This window comes from Nesoenas mayeri (genome assembly GCF_963082525.1).
Source record: "Nesoenas mayeri genome assembly, chromosome: 1".
Lineage (NCBI taxonomy): Eukaryota > Metazoa > Chordata > Aves > Columbiformes > Columbidae > Nesoenas > Nesoenas mayeri.
In genome coordinates this window covers 156355821-156375359 of record NC_137541.1, presented here as the reverse complement: position 1 = coordinate 156375359, position 19539 = coordinate 156355821, and the positions used below count along the sequence as shown (strand labels likewise).

The 19539-nt window shown below is 40.0% G+C and overlaps 1 protein-coding gene across 1 annotated transcript; it reads left to right on the top strand.

The window, feature by feature from the left end:
- Positions 1–3910: 3910 nt before the first annotated feature.
- BIVM (basic, immunoglobulin-like variable motif containing) lies at positions 3911–18307 on the top strand (the record flags this gene model as incomplete). Its single annotated transcript, XM_080347936.1, has 9 exons — positions 3911–4400; positions 5915–6041; positions 6943–7038; positions 7148–7252; positions 9121–9215; positions 10457–10589; positions 13731–13814; positions 16452–16548; positions 17472–18307. The coding sequence occupies 9 exons, from the start codon at positions 3911–3913 to the stop codon at positions 17760–17762; spliced, it is 1518 nt and encodes a 505-aa protein (XP_080204062.1). The 3' UTR covers positions 17763–18307.
- Positions 18308–19539: the final 1232 nt, after the last annotated feature.

The following is a 19539-nucleotide window of genomic DNA, read 5'->3' as shown; positions in this document are numbered from 1 at the left end:
CTCCAGCTTCTAAAGGCACATTTTCTTCTCTTCTGCTGTTCCCTTTTACATGACTTTTCAGGACATTCAGCTGTTAGAAGACTTGCAATTTCCAGTCTAAAAATTCATGCAAGCCCTAATTTATGTCCATGGCCCCTGAGCTCCTCTCCCTTCCCCATCTTAACTCTCTTGATGTGTTTCACAGGTCGAAATGCACTCATCAGCTTACATTTTGCTGCATGATACAAGGCAGTCACTTTTAGTAGAAAATAACTTTAAAGATGCTTTTATTTAAAAATAAATTTTACACCTACAGAATTCACAGAACATCATTCCTCTTTCTAGCAGGGCAGCATCATCACGTTAAAAAAAGGCACAGCAGAGATAACGGTAAAGGTGACACACTTATGCCCCCCTGCCATTCTCTCCTCCAGCTTTTCTCCCTCACATAAGTGCAGCTCGGGGAATCCATGTGGAGATCTGGCACTATTTGTTAGCACCCAAACAAGTTGTAATAAATCATACAACCTAATTTTAGTCCTGGCTGGCAAAGCAAGTGTTGCTGCTATCCTAATGTCTATAATTTGGCTCAGAGAAAAATGCTTTGGAGGCAGAATTGTTTGATTACTTCAAAGGCTGTTGGCCAATGAAGGCTCAACAGGCTTCCAGCTGGCAAAGGCATGAGGGACGCTCTGCATGACGAGAGGCAGGTTGCCTCAGGATGAAGCCACAACCAATTCTGAATCTGATCTAGGTCTGGTCTTACTTGTGTCCAGGGGGGATGGCAAACTTGGCTGTGCCAAGTGTGAGAGGACTGTCCTCTGCCTAACTACTGAAAACTATCAAATAAGTCTTAATATCTGAGGAAGGATTTTATTACTTTTTCAATTACTTGCAGCACCTCTCACAGAAACTACTGCTGGGAGCAGGGGCTCTGTGGGCTGAGGGCATCATGCTGTAATCACTAGCATCTAATCTTCTGCCAGAAGGACACCATATAACTTTTTGATCTTTCTCTGCTTCAGTTTTCATTTAAATTTTTATAACTACTTCGTTATTAAAAACAATAATTTAATATTACAAATCTGAATATTTAAAAATAAATAATTTTTAAATACTTATGGCAGTACTGAAAATGCTCCGCTTATGTCTCCAGTGTCACTGTGTTTGTTCATGTTGAAAATATGATGACTGCAGTGCAGATGAGATGGGAAACATTGGCAGCAGTTCCACACACTGTTACCTGAAATAATCTTTTGTTCCTTTATACAGTTTTCCATAAGCGTTTTGTTACATGTATTCTCACTACCATCAGGGAAACCAAAAGAAACCTGGTGCAAATAAAAGGTCTGGACGTCTGTCCCCTGGTCCCCAGGAGGAATCCAACACTCACATTTATGCTCCTACATCTTCCCCACCTTGAATGCGAAGATTTGACCGCGTCAGGGGGGGATACCAAAACTGAGCCAAGACTTGCCGTGACCCAAACCGAGCCTATTTAACCTAACGGAGCTCGGGGTAGCAGGGCCGGGAGTCTCAGGGCACCAGAGAAGAGCGGCCTCTGACCTCCCCACCCGTCTGGGTCCTGCGCTGGGCCGTGCGGCAGAGCTCCAGCACCCGCAGCCCGACGGCAGGGAAGCACCGACCGCGGGCCCCGGTACGCGGGAGCGCCCGCATTCCAGAAGGCTGCGGTGAGGGCGGGGGTGACCCCGCGGCTGCCGGGGCCGCAGTCTCAGCTGTCGCCTGTTCCGGAGCTGGGCAGCTTCACTGCCAGGGATGACCGCCGGCGATGGGTAACTTATATCAGGATTTTCTGCGGTCACGTACCCATTAGTCATCGCAGCTTCACGTTCTGCACCTGGAGCTCCCTGTCCCCATCAGGTAACGCTGCGCGTCCCGCTCCTCCCGCTCAGGCAGTGCCTCCCCTCGCTCTCCCATCTGCCTCCCGCCTTTCCCGAATCCCCGTGCAGCACCCGGAGCCTCACCTCGGCGGGCAGGCGACAGCGCTTCCCAACCCCGGTCAGTCCGGGGGGGAGCGCAGCCGCCAGCCGGGGTTCGCACGGCTGCCCCCGCGGGCCGACCCCCATCGCCATCCCCGAGATCTGTGGACCAGAGGCGGAGGAGACCATGAGGGCGAAGACGGGGGGGGGGGTACAACACAAGGTTAAATATGCGTCTCTCACAGCGCCAAGGTGTAGTCGCTTGCACCGCCGGCAGACGCGCAGGCGGCTGCTCTCACACACCGTGAGAGGCCACAGCGGGAGCACGGTCGCCGCCGCCAGGCCGCCCCGCGTCTCCCCCCCTGCCGGCTGCGAGAGTTGGTGCTGGCCGGCGGCGCTGAGGAAGCGGGGGGCGGTGGGGGCGCAGGTGAGCCCACGGCGCGGCACCCTCCCCCCGCGCGCCGTGTCTGCTTCCGGCGCGCTGGCGTCCCTGCTCCGCCGCGGCCGGGGGAGGCGACGCAGGCGGGCGCCGCGCAGGTAACGGGCCGGGAGCGCGGGCCGAGCCGCCGCCATTTCCCTCTGCCCCCACTGCCGGGTGGCCCCGCACCGCCGGCCTTCGCAGGCGCTGTGGGAGAGAACAGGTCTGCCCTCCCGCCGAGCCGCGGGCCTTTCCTGCAACCCGAGGCTGTTCACTCTGGAAGCGGCTGTCGGCGGCGCGGGGGGCGGGCCCACGGAGCCGCGCCGAGGTCTCGATTGGCGGCGCCACAGCCCTCCTGCCCCTCCCCGGTGCTGGGCCCGGGTGTCCCGCACCCTGCGGGCAGCTGCGCGGGTTCCCTGGTGGGTGAATCCCCACGGAGATGAGGAGAGGAGGTTGTGCCGGGGCTGGGCGCTGTTGGGCTGCGTTCATTGCCAGCAGCTGCGGAGTACGTGCGTGTGTTTTGGTATTGCCTTGTAACCTTTCAAATAGAGTCCTGCTTATGTTTGGTCGCAAGACGCGCTCTGGCAGAGACACGCGCCGTTGGTTCGTGTTCCGTGACCAGAAGTCAGTGTCGCAGGATTCTGCTCCTCAGTGAAACTCCTGCCTCCGGCGTGCCAGGTTTCCCATCTGCTGTGTGTGTCTTCACACCGCAGACGTGCAAGCTGCTGAGATGATGGATAATGAGTACTGTCAATTTGCTTTTTTTTTTTTTTTTAAAAAAAATCACTGAAAGCAAGCCAGCCTTTTAAGTTTGTTTTTGGTAATTCTTAGCAACTATAAACAAAATCTGATGCTTTGCTTTCTCACATCTTGAAGAATTGGAGGCGCATAAAAATAAAAGGGAGCGCTTAACAGCCATATGAGGACAGGAGTGGAACAGATTGAGGGTAGTGGTGTCAGTTTACAGTCAACAGAGGTAATAGTTACTGTAATTTTCTGTAAGCTTGAACTTCACTTTCAGCAAACATGCAGGATTCTTCAGAATGAAGTGATTTTAGGTTGCTGTCTCTCTGATTTATTAATTTGCATGGATTAGTTTGTGCTCCACATATGCAAAGTGTTGTGGCTGTAAGGAAATAAAAGTAGTCAACCACAGCTATGTAAATGTAGGGAAGTTTTTGATTTAGTTTTGTTTTTCTTTTTACTCCTGTATTGCTTCACAAGTGTAGTCACTCATGTTGTATTCACTGTCGCTACCACTATGTGGTATCACTATGGTGTATGCTGTGGGCACCTCACACCTCTTAAGCGTGTCTAGAATTCTATAAAGACACGGTGTGTGTTGTGATGTATCTGTAAAGATATTTCAGCTTTTATTGTATACGAGTTCATAGATAAGCTTTGTGTATATTTTATATTGATTGAGACACCTGTATTAACTTGTCATTTTCTTTCAGGTACATTACCAATAGCTTGCAGAGGCAATGGAGGCAATGATGCAAACTCTGTTGTAATTAAAACATAAAGAAAAAAAATATTCTTAGCTGTACCATACTCTTTTCAGTATCATTCAATGCCTACCATTTCAGAAGATGAAAAGGAGAATGGTTCTGGAAATAATGGGAACACTGAAAACAAACCTGGGAAAGCATCCCCAGAAGCTTCTCTTCATGATCCCTTGAAGCCATATTGCACGTCAGATGCCTCCACTGCATCCTTGGTGTCCAGGGGAGATGGTCGTTATCCATGGGGATGTCCTGTGACTCATACACGAGAGAAGTTTTATACCATCTGCTCAGACTATGCTTTTTTAAACAGAGTACCATCTATTTGTAAAAGCCCAAGTGCTTCAGTTAGTGCCTGTCTGTCAGGCAGTGCTGCCTTAAATGCTGGAAATAACACACCTGGCTTACTCGGCATTCAAACCGGTGCTTCAGAAATAATCTACAGGGAAGATGCTGACTTGGAAAGCTTGCCTGGCGATCTTGGGAAGCTTCCCTTGGCGTGGGAAATCGACAAATCAGAGTTCAATGGCGTGACCACAAATCTGAAGAACAAAGCAGGTGAGGTGGTGAAGATTTTATGTTGTGATACGAAAAGGCGTTGTGTTTACAGCTTCATTGTGGAGGGGGCTGGTCAGCACAGGTATGTCTTGAGGAATTGCTATAGAAGAGCCTGTATGTCATTTCAAACAATTTGCTTGTCAGGAAAGGAGAGGTTGAGGTAGGAGTAGTAGAAGCCAAGTGTAGCTTCTGGGGAAGTGGCTCTAAACCAAGGCTGGCCTTTGCTTAACTGTCTATGGGGTTTTTTTGGGGGTATCGCTTGTGGTGGCTTTTGGTTTGAGTTTGTTTTCCTTTTTTTTCCTTGGGTTTTTGGGGTGTTTTTTCTTTCATAGAGTGTGGCACGTTGTGCAGTGATTACTATCACATGTCAAGTACAGGTTTGTCACTTGCACAGATGTTTCAAGTACTTCTGATATGTATTTTGAAATTAAAGACATGGTTTACTTATGACATGTAAATGAAATAATTATAGTTATTTAGGAAAACAGTTGTTTTCTGTAGTGAAAACATATGTATTTTGATTTGATATATGTATACAGTGCTAGGGAGCCCATTTCTTCAAAACTGGCTTCTTTGCTCTTTCCTATGTTTTTTTCTCCGCCTGGTCACAAATTGCAACTGTGAATCAGGCACTTTCATATGCATTTTTGTTTTGTGTGGTGGGCTTTTTTGGTGTGTTTTGTTTTGTTTTGTTTTTTCTTTTCCCCGTAATCCCTTTTCTTATCTACCGCTGGCTGTAGCTGTTTTCCTTAATGGGTTGCCTAGCTAGTCAAGTTCCTGTTTTGTCTACTAGCCTGAAACCAGTTTAGCAGAACTTAAATACGGTTAGTAAATTGCCATTGCCTTTTGATGTGTACATGTAGTGTCTTTAAAAGTAAGAAATAAATGATAATATTTTACAGGATGATAAATTTTGCTAAAATATATGTGGTATATTTCATTTGGATATGATGTCTTTAAAATGGAACAGAAATATTCCTGCTTTAGCATGTGGCCCAACTCTTTTAATTTTCCACCATCTCAGTGCCTTACAAAAAGGAAAAGACCTCACGAGTATATTATTCTCACTGGATTTGCATTTAAGTTTTCATCAGGAAGTGTATCTGGTTACAGGACTTGGCTGTGAAAAACAAGTGATTCATTATATCTCCTTGTGCATTTAATGTTAGGAGATGGGAAGTCCATGAGGCCTGAGAGTCTATTTTTGGGATGGATGATTTAACGCATTAGAATAATGAGATTTACTGCTCTATCTGAACAGTTGGGCAGGTCACCATTAATTCTATTCAGAAAAACAAGATGTTGTTTACAGAGCTAATGGCAGCCTAATAAACCTGTTGACAATCTTGACTATGCATCTGAAATTTTTCATTCAATTAATGTTTAGTCCAAGTTTGGACATACTGACACAACCAGCGTCTCTATTGAGGTTCATGCTGTAAGTAAAAATATTTAAGAAGATAGATACAAAAGGTAAACTAGATATTCATTTGTTTCTGAAATCTGTTTTGCAGGCAACATGAAGAAGCAAGTGACAAAGAAAAAATCCCTAGACAAAAAAAGCAAACAATACAGAGAGTGTTCTCAGCGTTCTGCTCTTGAAGATGTAAAGGAGAGGAAAGTGTTGGACCTTCGGAGATGGTACTATTTATGAACTTTATTTAAGATAATCACCATGCAGTTTGTTGGTAATCACTCTTGCTGGTTATCTGATTTCAAACTTCTTAGTAATGTCTTAATGCTTTTCTTTCAATTAGAAATGGGGATATGTTAAACACGTAAACTAAATCTCATACTTTCTATGAGAAGAATGAGAGATCTCCTCCCATTTTTTTAAATGGTAAACATTTTTCTTTTTAAACATTTTTTTCTCTTTTAGTAATGGGGATTCATTGCTAAAAAACCCCAAGTTCATTAGCATGGTCAAGCAAAAAGTAACCTTAAACATGGTACTGATATGTGTTACTCCTAATTTTTCTTTTGACAAGGAAATACTTGATCAGAATCTGTCAGTTCTATACAAAATATATCAAATGAATATAGTTCACTAAATTAACTTAGTTTAATGAATCGGTCTGGTTCTTACTGTATATCTGTGACATCAGAAAGTTAGTTAGCTTAGAGAATCTGCAACCTGGAATGACATTCATTAGTAAACTGATAGAGATGCAACTTACTACAAGTTTATGTGTTAGAAGAGAGTGGATCAAACTGTACGTTATGTTAGTACAGAACCATTTTTTTCCTACAGGATCTTTTGTACAGAACTCCCATGGGGCTGTTAGAAATTTGACTGATTTATATGAAATAGGGTGGTGGTATCTAACAAACTTAAAGAAATTGTTAACATATTTGCTCTTTTTTGTTGTTGTTGTTAAGAATGTACTACTCTTTCTTTCGTTTTTTTTTAATACCGGCAAAGTAAAAACGTTTAATATAACATGGCACTTCAATGGCATGACACACAGAAAAGTAGTTCAGGTTGCTCCTCTTATTAAATCAAGAATTCTTTCTAATGTGTTTGGGTTCTTGTTTGGTTTAGGTATTGTGTTAGCCGACCTCAATACAAGACTTCCTGTGGAATTTCATCCTTAGTGTCTTGCTGGAACTTCTTATATAGTACACTGGGAGCTGGAAGGTAAGTCACACACAGACCACTTTGCCTCTAGAGAGTCCAAAATATGTTGCTAATCACTTCATAAAACAACTTCTTTTTGTTTTTTTTGTTTTGTTTGTTTTTGTTTTAGTTTACCACCTATTACTCAAGAAGAAGCTTTGCATATACTGGGTTTTCAGCCCCCATTTGAGGAGATTAGGTTTGGTCCCTTCACTGGAAATACAACTTTAATGAGGTATGTCTGGTGCTTTTGATGTAGCTTGATTGTTAATGTATGCAAAAATAACATAAAGCTAAGAGACAGAACCTTTATAGTAACAGTTCATTTATTTTTTTTTTTTAAAAAGGTGGCTGACATGAGTTAGTCCTCTTAAGCTTTAGAATAATGAAGCATACCTGGATATTCTGACAGTGTCCAAAGAAACCTTTCAAAGAGTTTTTTGTGCTAGCTGTTTTGTATCGTGCAATGTTGCTACACAGGTCTGGTGAACATGAAATTCTGTTGGATTTTTGGTTCAGTTTGTGTAATGGCTGTATAATAGTCTAATGAATCCGCTCTTGTGGTTAGGAAATTTTTTCTTCACCCTCATTTTCCTGTTTTTGAAAATGCACATTGAATGTTTGTTAATGTCACTGAAACAGCCTGAAAAGGTGATTGATATAGTGGTAGCTTTATGTAAAACTTAATTTAAGAATTAAAAATGACATAGTGAGTGCTGCACCTTTGCTGCTATGGAGCTGTTCAGGAAGAAGAGTGGGGGAAAAAAAAGAAGATATGGGGCTGGGGTCACAGAAGACTTGGACTTTCAAATTCTGTTTCACTTCTGCTCTGCTGTTTCCTGATCTTGATGAGTTGGGTCTAAAATCTTTGTCCTTATTTTCCTGTTTTATTAAACTCATAAAGAATTTTAGGATTAAATGGGGCCAGGAGCATATTGTACTTGAGTGCTGAATCTAGACAGGGCTTTGGTGTATTGCCTTCTGTGAGATTCCAAAATTTTGCAGTGTTCTTGCCCGTTTCATGATTTGCATTTGATATATTTAGTATTTTTGAAGGCAATATGTAAGGTTTGGCGCAGAACATGGGTGCTGGATTTGAAAATGTGACAGCACTTCCATGATAGCATACTGGCTAGATCATTGCAGAGCGTTACAAAAACTTCCTTCTCTGCCTTAGGAGACTTGGATCCAGATTTTGTATCTCTTTAGGAGTATGTCAGGGTATAGCAGCCCTTACAGACTAAACTGATAAGATGTTCTCTCTCTTTATGTCAATAGTCTATGCAGATAAAAGTTAAACTTTGAATTCTTCTTCCTTTTTCCCTTTGAGTGCATTAAGTGCTGCAGAAAAGTTACCCTTAATAGGTGGTGTGGTGTTCTTTTTTTGTGTGTGTGTGTTTGTTTCTGCATCGTTAAAATATTTTTAAGTACTTGGCAGACTGGAAAACAGGAGGGCTGAGAGCCAACACCATCACCCAATGTAGCTTTGTGATTGAGGTATCATCTTCAGAGAAGTGAATGTGAATCTTCTAATGTGCAAAAGTGAATATTTGAGGAAAAGTCTTCTTTGCAGACGTGTCCTCACTCCCTGCTGCTGTGAGGTGCTGCAGTATGGGACTCCTGTAAATGCCTTGGCATTGTGAAGCTCATGTGATAGAAGCCCAACATGATTTGCAGAAAGTCTCACTTGAAGGGTCCTGCCTTCTGGTGTCTTAGAAGATTCCCTTGGTGTAGCTTACAAATTGTGGTTGAAGCTTGGCATTTCAGAATTTCAGTGTATTTTGAAAAGCTGAGTAACTGAAAATTAGAAGTGACTGGATGGAGCACAATAGGACCTTTTCACATCCAGTCCTTTGGTTATTATGGATATATGTTGGGTCTGAAAAAGCAAGGTGGAGAAAAAGCCTTTGTGTATTTATTTGTCTCTCTAGGATATGCTAAGTTTTGTTTGCATGATGGTCCTCTACAATCTATATATCAATGTGGTAGGTACTTAGTAGCACAGTGAGACTTTTTTCCTAAACTGTCAAGCAGGGGAAAAGTGAGAGAGAATTGCATTTAATAACTCTTGAGTTACTACAATCTCTAAGCTTATTGTTTCAGATGGTTTAGACAAATAAATGATCACTTCCATATCAAGGGATGCTCATATGTTCTGTATAAACCTCACGGGAAGAACAAGACAGCTGGAGAAACTGGTATGTAGCTAATCCTAAAGCATTCACCTTACAGTGTATAAACTGAAAAATCCTGCAATATGTAGCATTTGACTGGACAAATTCTTCAAGTGGTATTTCCAGTTTGAGATGACACCAAGTTGCCTGATTTTTCTGGTTTTACTCTTTCTCTTATTTTGCTAAAACTTAAGTTTGTAGTTTTATTTTGATAAAATATATTCTGTGCTGTAAATTCTGTTATCACTGAACTAGAATTTTAAGGTATCTAAGAGGACACTGCACTTCCAGTTGTGTGTTGGTGTCCTGGAAGATGTGTTTGCTGTAATACATTGGAGGAACAACACATTTTTATTTAAGCATTTTAGAAATCTATGTTGTATAAAAACTTAGAATGTACAGCATGAAAAATATTAATATCTTTAATAAATATTTTGTACTTTTAAAAATTTATTTTTTGAAGTTAGTGAACTCATCAATTCTGCTTGACTTCAACAGCTGTCTCTAAAAGTTAGGTGATTATTCTAAATTAGTTTATGAAGCTGCATTTTTATGTCTACTTTTAAGTGTGTTACCTAAAGAAAAATTATACTTTGATATACTTTTATTAGCCTTTGGTATAGTCTGGGTAATTATCTTCTAACTAGAGAGTTTTTAAAAGGATAAAATAATGCTGAAAATTTTGGGGGGAGATTGTTAAAGGGGAAATCTTTGTTGTTGTTCTTGGTATCCCATTTGAGAATTCTGTCATGTTTCAGTGCCTTTTCTAGTCTTTTCCTGAAACTGAGCACTGCAGTCACATTACAAAATACTGTATGCCCAAAAGTGGGAGGTGTTCCTGAGATGGGAAGCTCCAAGAAGCTCACGATATCAATAAGTTTGAAAGATTTCAGAGGTTTCAGCAGTATCATTGATGTGTGCTACATTTGACTTGAGGCAGTGGGACTGCTTTGTGTTGCAGTGTGTATTTCCTAGGTTAAGCGATGACTGTTTTTTTTCCCCCCAGAGCAAATAACTTTTAATAAGTCTTTGATCTAGATACAATGCACACTTTATATTGCATTTCCCTAGTACAGACTGTGTGGCAGATGTTAATTTTCTTGTACCGGGCAGGAAATTAAATACTAAGAAGTTTGAAATCAAAACTGTATTTTGTACATGCCTATCAGGTCATGTCCTCTTATTTTAAAAAAACAGTGTAACTATTTTATATTATCAAACAGGATCCAAAGCACTCTGGGCTGTAACCTCATCTTTCTTTGTAGCTGCAGGGGCACTTGCAAAGCTAACACGTGGACTGAAAGATGAAACAATGGCCTACATCTACCATTGCCAAAACCATTATTTTTGCCCAATTGGATTTGAAGCAACCCCAGTAAAAGCTAGTAAAGCCTATAGGTAAGATACTGTGTTTATGCTTATTTTAGTGAAGGAAACATACAGAAAAATTTACTGGAAGTTAATAACCATTTTTCTCCCTAAATACCATTTCAGTGTGTGTTGTAAAAGCATTTATGTCTGAACTAGCAAAACGCTACTGTGTAATTTGAAAGGACTTAAACACAGCTAAGCAGACTAGATTGAAAGAATGTAAACAGAAAACTGTGAATGGTTGGAAGGAATTGTTTAAAGACATTGTAGCCATATATAGAGAGGGTAGTTATTTACTTGAAGGACAAGTGAAGGTAACTAGTCTGACAAATAAAACCAAATGGGCTGAGAAATCTCAGGTATTTTTTAAGAAAAAAAAAAAAAGAAAAAAAAAAAAAAAGCCAGCTAATTATGGCAGGAGTCTGTTTCCAGAGAGCTTGGGAGAAACAAAAGAAGTGTGTCTGTGTCTGTTGGCGTTTTTCTTCAGAAACTATAAGCAAAAGGCCTACAGTTATATTAATCCATTACGACGTGGATGTGGGAAAATCTGCATTTTCAGAAACCCATGTTTGTGTACAGTGAGAACAGGGGATGTATGGGTATTGCAGGATGGTAGTTATATACTTTTTTGCAGTGTTGACTAATGATGATAAACTGCAACTACTGGAGTGTAGGACTTTAAAAAAGTAAAGATATCTGAGTAAGTTGTTACCAAGAATTGTCAGCGGGCTGGAGGAGAGAGAACCTCTGGACTACCACAGTATGTTTGGAATGCTGCAGCACTTCTCAAGGATCAGGAGAAAAGTTAATGTGCCAGTTGTTTTAGAATAAAACTACAGTTACCTGAATAATTTCAGATTTGTCAGGGTGACATTACTCATGATAAAATAATGGAATAGTTTATATAGGTGTCAATTTAATGTAGGTTTTAAAAGAGGATAATAGCATTGATATTCATACTGAGTTTAGGGAAAGTCTTGTAATAAAACCACAAAATGTTGTGGTTTGAAAAATTTTGTAATCTTGAGGCAATGTATCTTAGCTTTTGTAAGGCCTTTAACTTGCTGCTATATGATATGCTGAGAGTAGTTTGGTTTACCTCATTCACAGAATCATATTAAATTAAACTGGTTTTCCTCTCTCAAAGTATTAATAGTTGCAAACACAATATGTGTTGGAGGTTTCTGTTGGACCTTCTCAAGGTTCAACTGTTGGTCAGTATTTGTTTTTATTATCACTGAGCATAAGAAGACAATCCCTGACAAAATTAGCAGATACCAATAGCAGGGAGTGCTAAACAATGAAAAGGGTACGTCACTGGTGTAAGGTGAGCCTCAGTCTTGCACTTCTCTTTCCAAGCAGTCTACCTTTGGCTGTGTTGAAGATGTAGAGTCACATTAAGCAATGGAGAATTCTAGCTCTATTTTAGAGTTCAAAATGGTAGTTGTTTGGAGGGAATAAAGCATAACATCTAGATCTCATTTGTTCCCAGTGTGAGTCTGACCGTAGGGTTAATGAAAGCTTTTAGTAGATGAACAAAAGAATACAGAAGGTGTTTTAAGATTGCATTGACTGATATGCCAGGTGAGTGATAAGGATGTGGAAAATATGCCCCAAAAAGAAGTCCAACACATCAGGCTGCTTAAGTTTACCAAAAGGTTCGTCGCTTACTTACTTCATAAGTTACTAAGAATCTGCACTGAAAGAGCGAAGTGGGGAAAAAAAAAAGTTCACTAGATCAAAAATGCAGTTTGATAAATAATACAGCCCAATGTGTGGAAACTTAACATGCCTTGTATCTAGTTTGAATTTATATTGTTTAGTAATGAGCAAGAGCAACAATTTAAATACTTTACCCATGGTTGAAATGGATTCTTAGTCACTAGTGATTATATTTCTAAGTCAGTATCAGATTTTCTTCCAAACAACAAATCTCTTCTAACAATCTAACATGAAGTAATGAGTTCAAGGAGCTTTTATAGCCTTATTGTAGGCTGCAGGCCAGACCAGAAGAACACCCTGTTCTCTTCATATCTTTTAATAAATTACTGGGAAAAAATATGCCTAGGTTCCAGAAGCACTATCAATAAATTCTGCAGCAGTTCTTGTTTACCTGTTTTTGCATTCTAGTTACAAAGGCAAGCTTTTTTTAAAAAAATGAATCTAAGAAACATAGTAAGTTCCAAAAGAAATGGGTGGACAGGTTGCTAGGCTAAGTTTAGGAGGCAGTTCTTAGGTCACCCACAGACTTCCTGTATGATCTTAGGTTGCTGGATTTGGACTCGGGAGACCTGGGTTCAGTTCCCAGTTCAACCACAGACTTCCAGTGTGACTTTAGGTAAGTCAATCTATCCTGTGTCTTGGTTTCCCATCTGTACAATGATGGCATACATTGTTATTTTACAGGGAATTATAACTAAACAAATTATGGCAAGCAGTAAGACCTTATGCTGTCTAATTCCCTAGCCAGAAAAATCTCATTTTTTGTTACAGTTGAAACTGAAGTACTTTTTCATAGGATAATTATACACAGGAAGTCATAGAACAATCCTCTGTATCTCATCACTCTGCCCTGATGGCGGTCACAAATTTTCCCTGACAAGGTTACTGCAGGCTTTGAATTTCTTGGAAGCTGCTCACAAACCTGAACTAGTATTGGTTGAGGGTTTTGTTTTTCATATGTGATAATGGATGCTTAGGAGTTGTTTCATACAGGTTATAGCTGTCTGTAACCATGGTCAGCTGAGGTATAGCTTAAAAATAGTGGAAGGGACTCTTTCGTGACTGTGTGGGACATCACAGATGGGGAAGAAGATGTTTGTTCCACATTTGTGTGGCTTTCCACGGCTCTTATTTCCATTGTTATGTTTATATTTGGATCTTAGAGTAAACTGCCTTTCATCCAAGTAACGCTGTTTTACATGAAGATCTTTTTTTCCCAAATAATAAGCAATAGCTTGTGTCTTGCTTCCAGGCCTTGTGAAACAAAATGTTTCCCTGTATGCAATTGCAAACACTATTTATAGCATAGGAGCTGTTTTCTAGTTTGGCTGAGGAGACAATTTTAAATGTTAGAAAATCCTAAAAAGAACAATAGAATGTTAATCTCTCTTTTTCTTTTTAGTATGCACAATAAATCTTACTAGGATTGTATCTTCTATTGAACAGAGGTCGTGTCTTGCAGCAAGAAGTAGAATATTGGATCTTAATTGGAGAGCCAAGCAGAAAACATCCAACAATACACTGTAAACGGTACGTTACTTAGTATGGATATAAAACAGTATGTTTTCTTTCAAAACCATTTGTATTTCTTTACTAAGGGTCACCAAGTGACTTTTTTAGTTCTTTTGAATGAGTATACTAATATATGCTGGGCTTGGATAGGTGTAATCTTAGATGGGTAAAAAAGTGGCTGGATGGCTGCGCCCAAAGAGTTGTGGTGAACGGAATCAAATCCAGTTGGCAGCCATTCATGAGTGGTGTTCCCCAGGGTTCAGAATTTGGGCCAGTTCTGTTTAATCTCTGTATCAGTGATCTGCATGAGGGGATTGAGTGCACCCTCAGTAAGACTGCAGACAACACCAAGTTGGGCAAGAGTGTTGATCTGCTGGAGGGTAGGAAGGCCATACAGAGGGATCTGGACTGGCTGGATAGTTGGGCTGAGGCCAGTTGTATGAGGTTCAACAAGGCCAAGTGCTGGGTCCTGCACTTGGGTCACAACAACCCCAGGCAGTGCTACAGGCTTGGGGAAGAGTGGCTGGAAAGCTGCCCAGCAGAAAAGGACCTGGGGGTGTTGATTGACAGCAAGCTGAACATGAGCCAGCAGTGTGCCCAGGTGGTCAAGAAGGCCAACAGCATCCCAGCTTGTAAAAGGAATTGTGTGACCAGCAGTACCCAGGGAACAGATCATTCCCCCTGTACTCAGCACTGGTGAGGCCCCACCTTGAATCCTGTGTTCAGTTTTGGGTCCCTCACTGTAGGAAAGACTTTGAGATGCTGGAGAGAGTTCAAAGAATGGCAATGAAGTTGGTGAGGGGTCTGTAGCACAAGTCTGATGAGGAGCAGCTGAGGGAACTGGGCCTGGAGAAAAGGAGGCTGAGGGGAGACCTTATCGCTGTCTACAACTACTTGAAAGGAGGCTGTAGCATGGTATTGGTCTCTTCTCCCAAGTTGCAAGTGATAGGACAAGACAAAATGCTTTCAAGTTGTGCCAGGGAAGGTTCAGATAGGATATTAGGAAAAAAAATTCTTCACTAGAAGGGTTGTCAGGCATTGGAACAGACTGCCCAGGGAAGTGGTTGAGTCACCATCCTTGAAGATGTTTAAAAGACATATAGATGAGGTTCTCAGGGACATGGTTTAGTGGTGGACTTGGCAGTGTTAGGTAGCAGTTGGACTCAATTACCTTAAAGTTCTTTTCCAACTTAAATGATTCTGTGATTCTATGGTATAAAGTTGGTGTGCAAATTAGACCTACAGACTAGGAGGGCTACAGGGCACTATGTAGAAATTTCATTTATGAGTTATATTTGCTATGATAAATTAATGAAATAGTTTTCTGAGCTTTACTTTACATGCTAGTTCATAATGCTTAATATTAATTTCCTAAATGATGCAACAGTACAAAAGAACAGCATTTCTTGATAAACTAATTCCATGACCAAAACATAAGTTTTAGCAAATAGATTCTCTGCTACCACCTGAGTTTATTATAGAGTGATTTTTTTCTTGATATATTAGGAAAAGGGGGGGGGGGAGAATCACACAACTTCTTTGTTCTTCTCTACTTTCTAATTATTTTGAAAAGTTGTTTGAAAGTGCTTATCTGACAGTTTCATAGCCAGTCAGATCTATCCCAGTACGTTAAACTCAAAAGTATTTTGTTTGTTTGTTTTGTCAGTGGTGTGACTATGTCAATAACTGTAAATAGCTGGATATTTTTGGCTAATGAGATTAAATGCAACAAAATAAAAATCACATTATGCATGCGGTTGCTGTGCTGAGAAATGGCATACTATACATCCCACTGACAGAGTTTTGTTCTGTGGTATATGGGCTACAAATGGCACAGGAAGAGATCTCTGGATGTAGAATCCAAACCTTTGTAATACTATTTTTGATTGTAGAGACATTATTTTTCCTGTTACAGTCCCAATGGGAGGTATCACAAAGTTTTGTGCTTAAGGTAGGAGGGAAAAAGTTGGGCTAGAAATGGATTTTCTGAACTTAGAGAGCGGTGTTAGAGAGAAGCAAGTAATTAAACATTAAAAGAACTGAAAAGGCAATATGTAGGCTTAAAGAGGTCTGGAGTATGGGGATATTGGTTTCACTGGGGCTAGAAGGAGCTATGAAACTCCGAAGAGGTGAGTGAATGGGGAATGACTGAATTGGTAGTTTATTACAGAAGGGAATTAAACAGAATGGAGGAGTGAGTTATGGTGAGACCTGTCTGATAAAACTGGATATACTGGGTGAGAAAAACAGACAAGGGTTCAAACAAAATAATATAAAAGGGTAAGAGAGGATTAAATAAAGTAAAAAATAATTTTTCTCCTTGCTTAAACCACACTTTGGCTCTTCCTTTCACAAATGGATGAATTGGTATGGGTAAGCAATGCAACTAATGACTCGTGGTGCTCTTACTTTGGAAACTGTTTCCTGAGAAGGTGAATAATCACTGTGAATGCTTCGATTAAAAATGATGCTTTTATATCTATCTGGATGTATCTAATACCGAGGGGTTTATATCTTTACGCTTTCGTTTATCTTTAAATCACTGCTAAGAGTATTTAAAGCTGCAAATCTGTATTTGCATGTGTATGTATGTGAGTCTTAGTGGTGCTGAGGTTTAATAAATATCAGCTGAGTAGTAATAATCTTATTCCATAGGTGGGCAGATATTGTCACTGACCTAAACACCCAAAATCCAGAATATCTAGACATTCGACACCTAGAGAGAGGATTGCAGCATCGGAAGACAAAGAAGGTAAGGTAAACTTACTAAGATGAGAGGAAATTCACTGTAGACTTTTGGCAAACTTATTCATATTTCAGCAGTTTAAGATCACTAAAAGAAATTCGTTATGAGCTACTGTTGAAGACAAAAGTCAAATAAGGGGGTACTTACATATCAGTCATTTATATTTGCTTGCAGGACAGGATAAAATACAGCCGTAGCCTGGCGTATACTAGGATGAACCAGGGTATCTGTGTATACAATATGTTTGGTCACAGTATTTAATCTTGTTGGCTTAAAATGTAGCTGTACCAAGTATAGAAGTACTGTAGAAATTACAGATCCTTTTGGTGCGTGGCCTTCTAGCTACATGTAAGCAGGAAAGTACAGTCAAGTAGGATCAAATTTAAAAGAATGCCTGTGTCTCTGTTGCATGGACTTACTGTCAGTTCACATAGCTTTCTTTCCTATAGATAGGGCTATATCTTGTGGTTGGGGGATGGATTTTTGATTTGCAGATTGAAGTTCTATGAGAAATAATAGGCTGAAGAGAGAATATTTGAAATGTGGAGACCTATGAAAGAGCATCAGCAAGCTGAGAAGGTGCCAGAAGAGATAACTTGAGTGAAAGTGGCAGGAGAATAAAAAAGACTGACAGAAAAGTTCCACAAGCCATGAAAGATTAAAAGGATAACTTTAAAAGATTAGAAGGAAGGCAATAATTGAACCTGGGAAACAATCAAAATGTATTGAGCAGAGTTGTTAGTTTGTTGATATGGTTTTGTGGAGGGTTTTTTGTTTGCTGGTGTATTGTTTTGGTTTTGTTTTTTTTTGTTTGTTTTTTTTTTTTTTTAACAAGTTCTTTTACCTGCCGAGATGTTAATTTCAAATATTGATGTATGGTAGAAATGCGTCTGTGTGCATTTAACAAAGAACCTTTTTACTTTGATTAGGTTGGAGGAAATCTTCATTGCATCATTGCCTTTCAGAGACTTAACTGGCAAAGATTTGGTCCTTGGAATTTTCCACTTGGAAATGTTAGACAGGATAAACAATCCCAAACACAAGGACATGGAATTTCCAAATCTGAGAGTGAAGACAATATCTCTAAGAAACAACATGGACGACTGGGACGATCTTTCAGTGCAGGCTTTCATCAAGAATCAACGTGGAAGAAATCTAATCTTCGTGAGAGGAGGAACAGTGGGTATCAGAGTTATAATGATTATGATGGGAATGATTAAAATTAACTTTAGAGAATGGAGCTGATATATTAAAGTTAGTTTTAATCACGACATATTAGGGATTATTAGTCCTAGAATGCATATGAATAGAAATTATGGTATAAGATGCAGCTTCATAATTGTTAAATACAACTGATGATACGGTTGCAATGGATGAGATCTGTATAAATTCACAGAAAAGCACAGATTATTGTAGTTTTGCAATCAAAAGTATGACAGAAAAATCAATCATTTTTTCTGAAATAATTGTACTGTGTCTTTATCCATGAAAACAAAAGAGCAGATTGAAATTAGTCAAAGTAATAAACAGACTTCATTGAAAATACTTGGTATTCAAAAGCATGAAAATTTATTACATGACTTTATAAAAAGGGTTATTCTTCAAATGATGTAAGGATAAAGAAAACATTGCCTTCCTTTTTAACACTCCATTTTATTAAGGCTGCCCATATCCAGTGAAAATTTAAAAATCACATAGGTTAGAAAACCTCATCAGATTTCTGAAGTGAATGTACATTCTCCGTTTAGTTCCCAGTAGACTTCTATCAGATAATCATATTTTGTCAAGTAGATCTCAGTTACTTTTCCGGTAGCTAGATGATTGTTTTAGACTGAGAGGAATTGCCTGTAGCAGGGAAAGTCTGAGGACAGACCTTCTTTCTTGCTTTTGTTCTGTGGGTACAGTGGCTGAATTCTTATCCTGGAGCCTCTTGAGAGCAGAGGCTCGCTTAACACAAGCTTGTGAAATTTGGTATTAAAAAGCTGCGTTTACCATTAGCCAAATGAGCTAGCCGAACACTGTGTTCTGTTGGCAGTTCTTTTCCTTGTTTGGTCTTAAAACCTGTTGTCATTTTTTTCCTGCTCTTTTAATTGTGTATGAAGAGGGATGCAAGTGCCGAAAACTGCTGGCAGCCCTAATGATATACCTCTCAGCCAGCAAACAATTAAAGCTTTTTCAGGTGTCCATCTGCAGTTTCTTTCTTATTTTCACCCTCCTCCCCCAGTTTGAAATTCATTCAGTTGTTTGCCCAAACACATCTCAACAGTTGTAGCTTTATGCATACAGATGTTCATTCATACTTGCTCAACTATTAATTTTTTGACATTAAAAGATTTGTCATGGAATGTGGGGGTTTTGTAGGTTGCTGCTTTTGTTAACCAAAAATGGGAAACTTTTAGACTTTTGTTCATTCAATAAAAATTGTTTTCTATTTTGTTGTTTGCGTTTCATTTGTCTTGGGAATGGTGACCATATGTTTAGTGAAGGTTTTCAGGAAAGCAGGTAAACAAAGGATCAGATTTGCAAACTCTGCTTAGCAAAGTAATTCTGGAGGTAGGATCTCTTTGCACGTAAGCCTGTGGAGCTTTCATGACTTAACCTCTGATATTTAACTTCCCAAAGTCTACAGGCTGACAATTGAATAAAACCCACGGGTTTTGAAAATGTAGCTATTTTCCAGATGAACTATTTTCAGACTTAATTTTTGCAAGCTGAGGAGTCAGATCTTTTTAGAATACTTCAGTGGTGTTCTTTAGGGTACTTCAGGCTTAGATGAGTTGCATAAATGTCTCCTACTTTTCCTTAATGATGATAGCCGCATTTAGGAACAGAGCGTTGTGTCTCTAATAGCAGCCTGCTGCTGTTCTTTAATAGGTGTGTTGTGAGTAACTTAATTTTTACCATCACTTTGTTTTGCTCTTAGTTTGGGGACTCACACTTCATTAAGCAGGTGGCACTGATAAGAGGAACAAAAATCTTTTAGAAACCCCTAGGCAT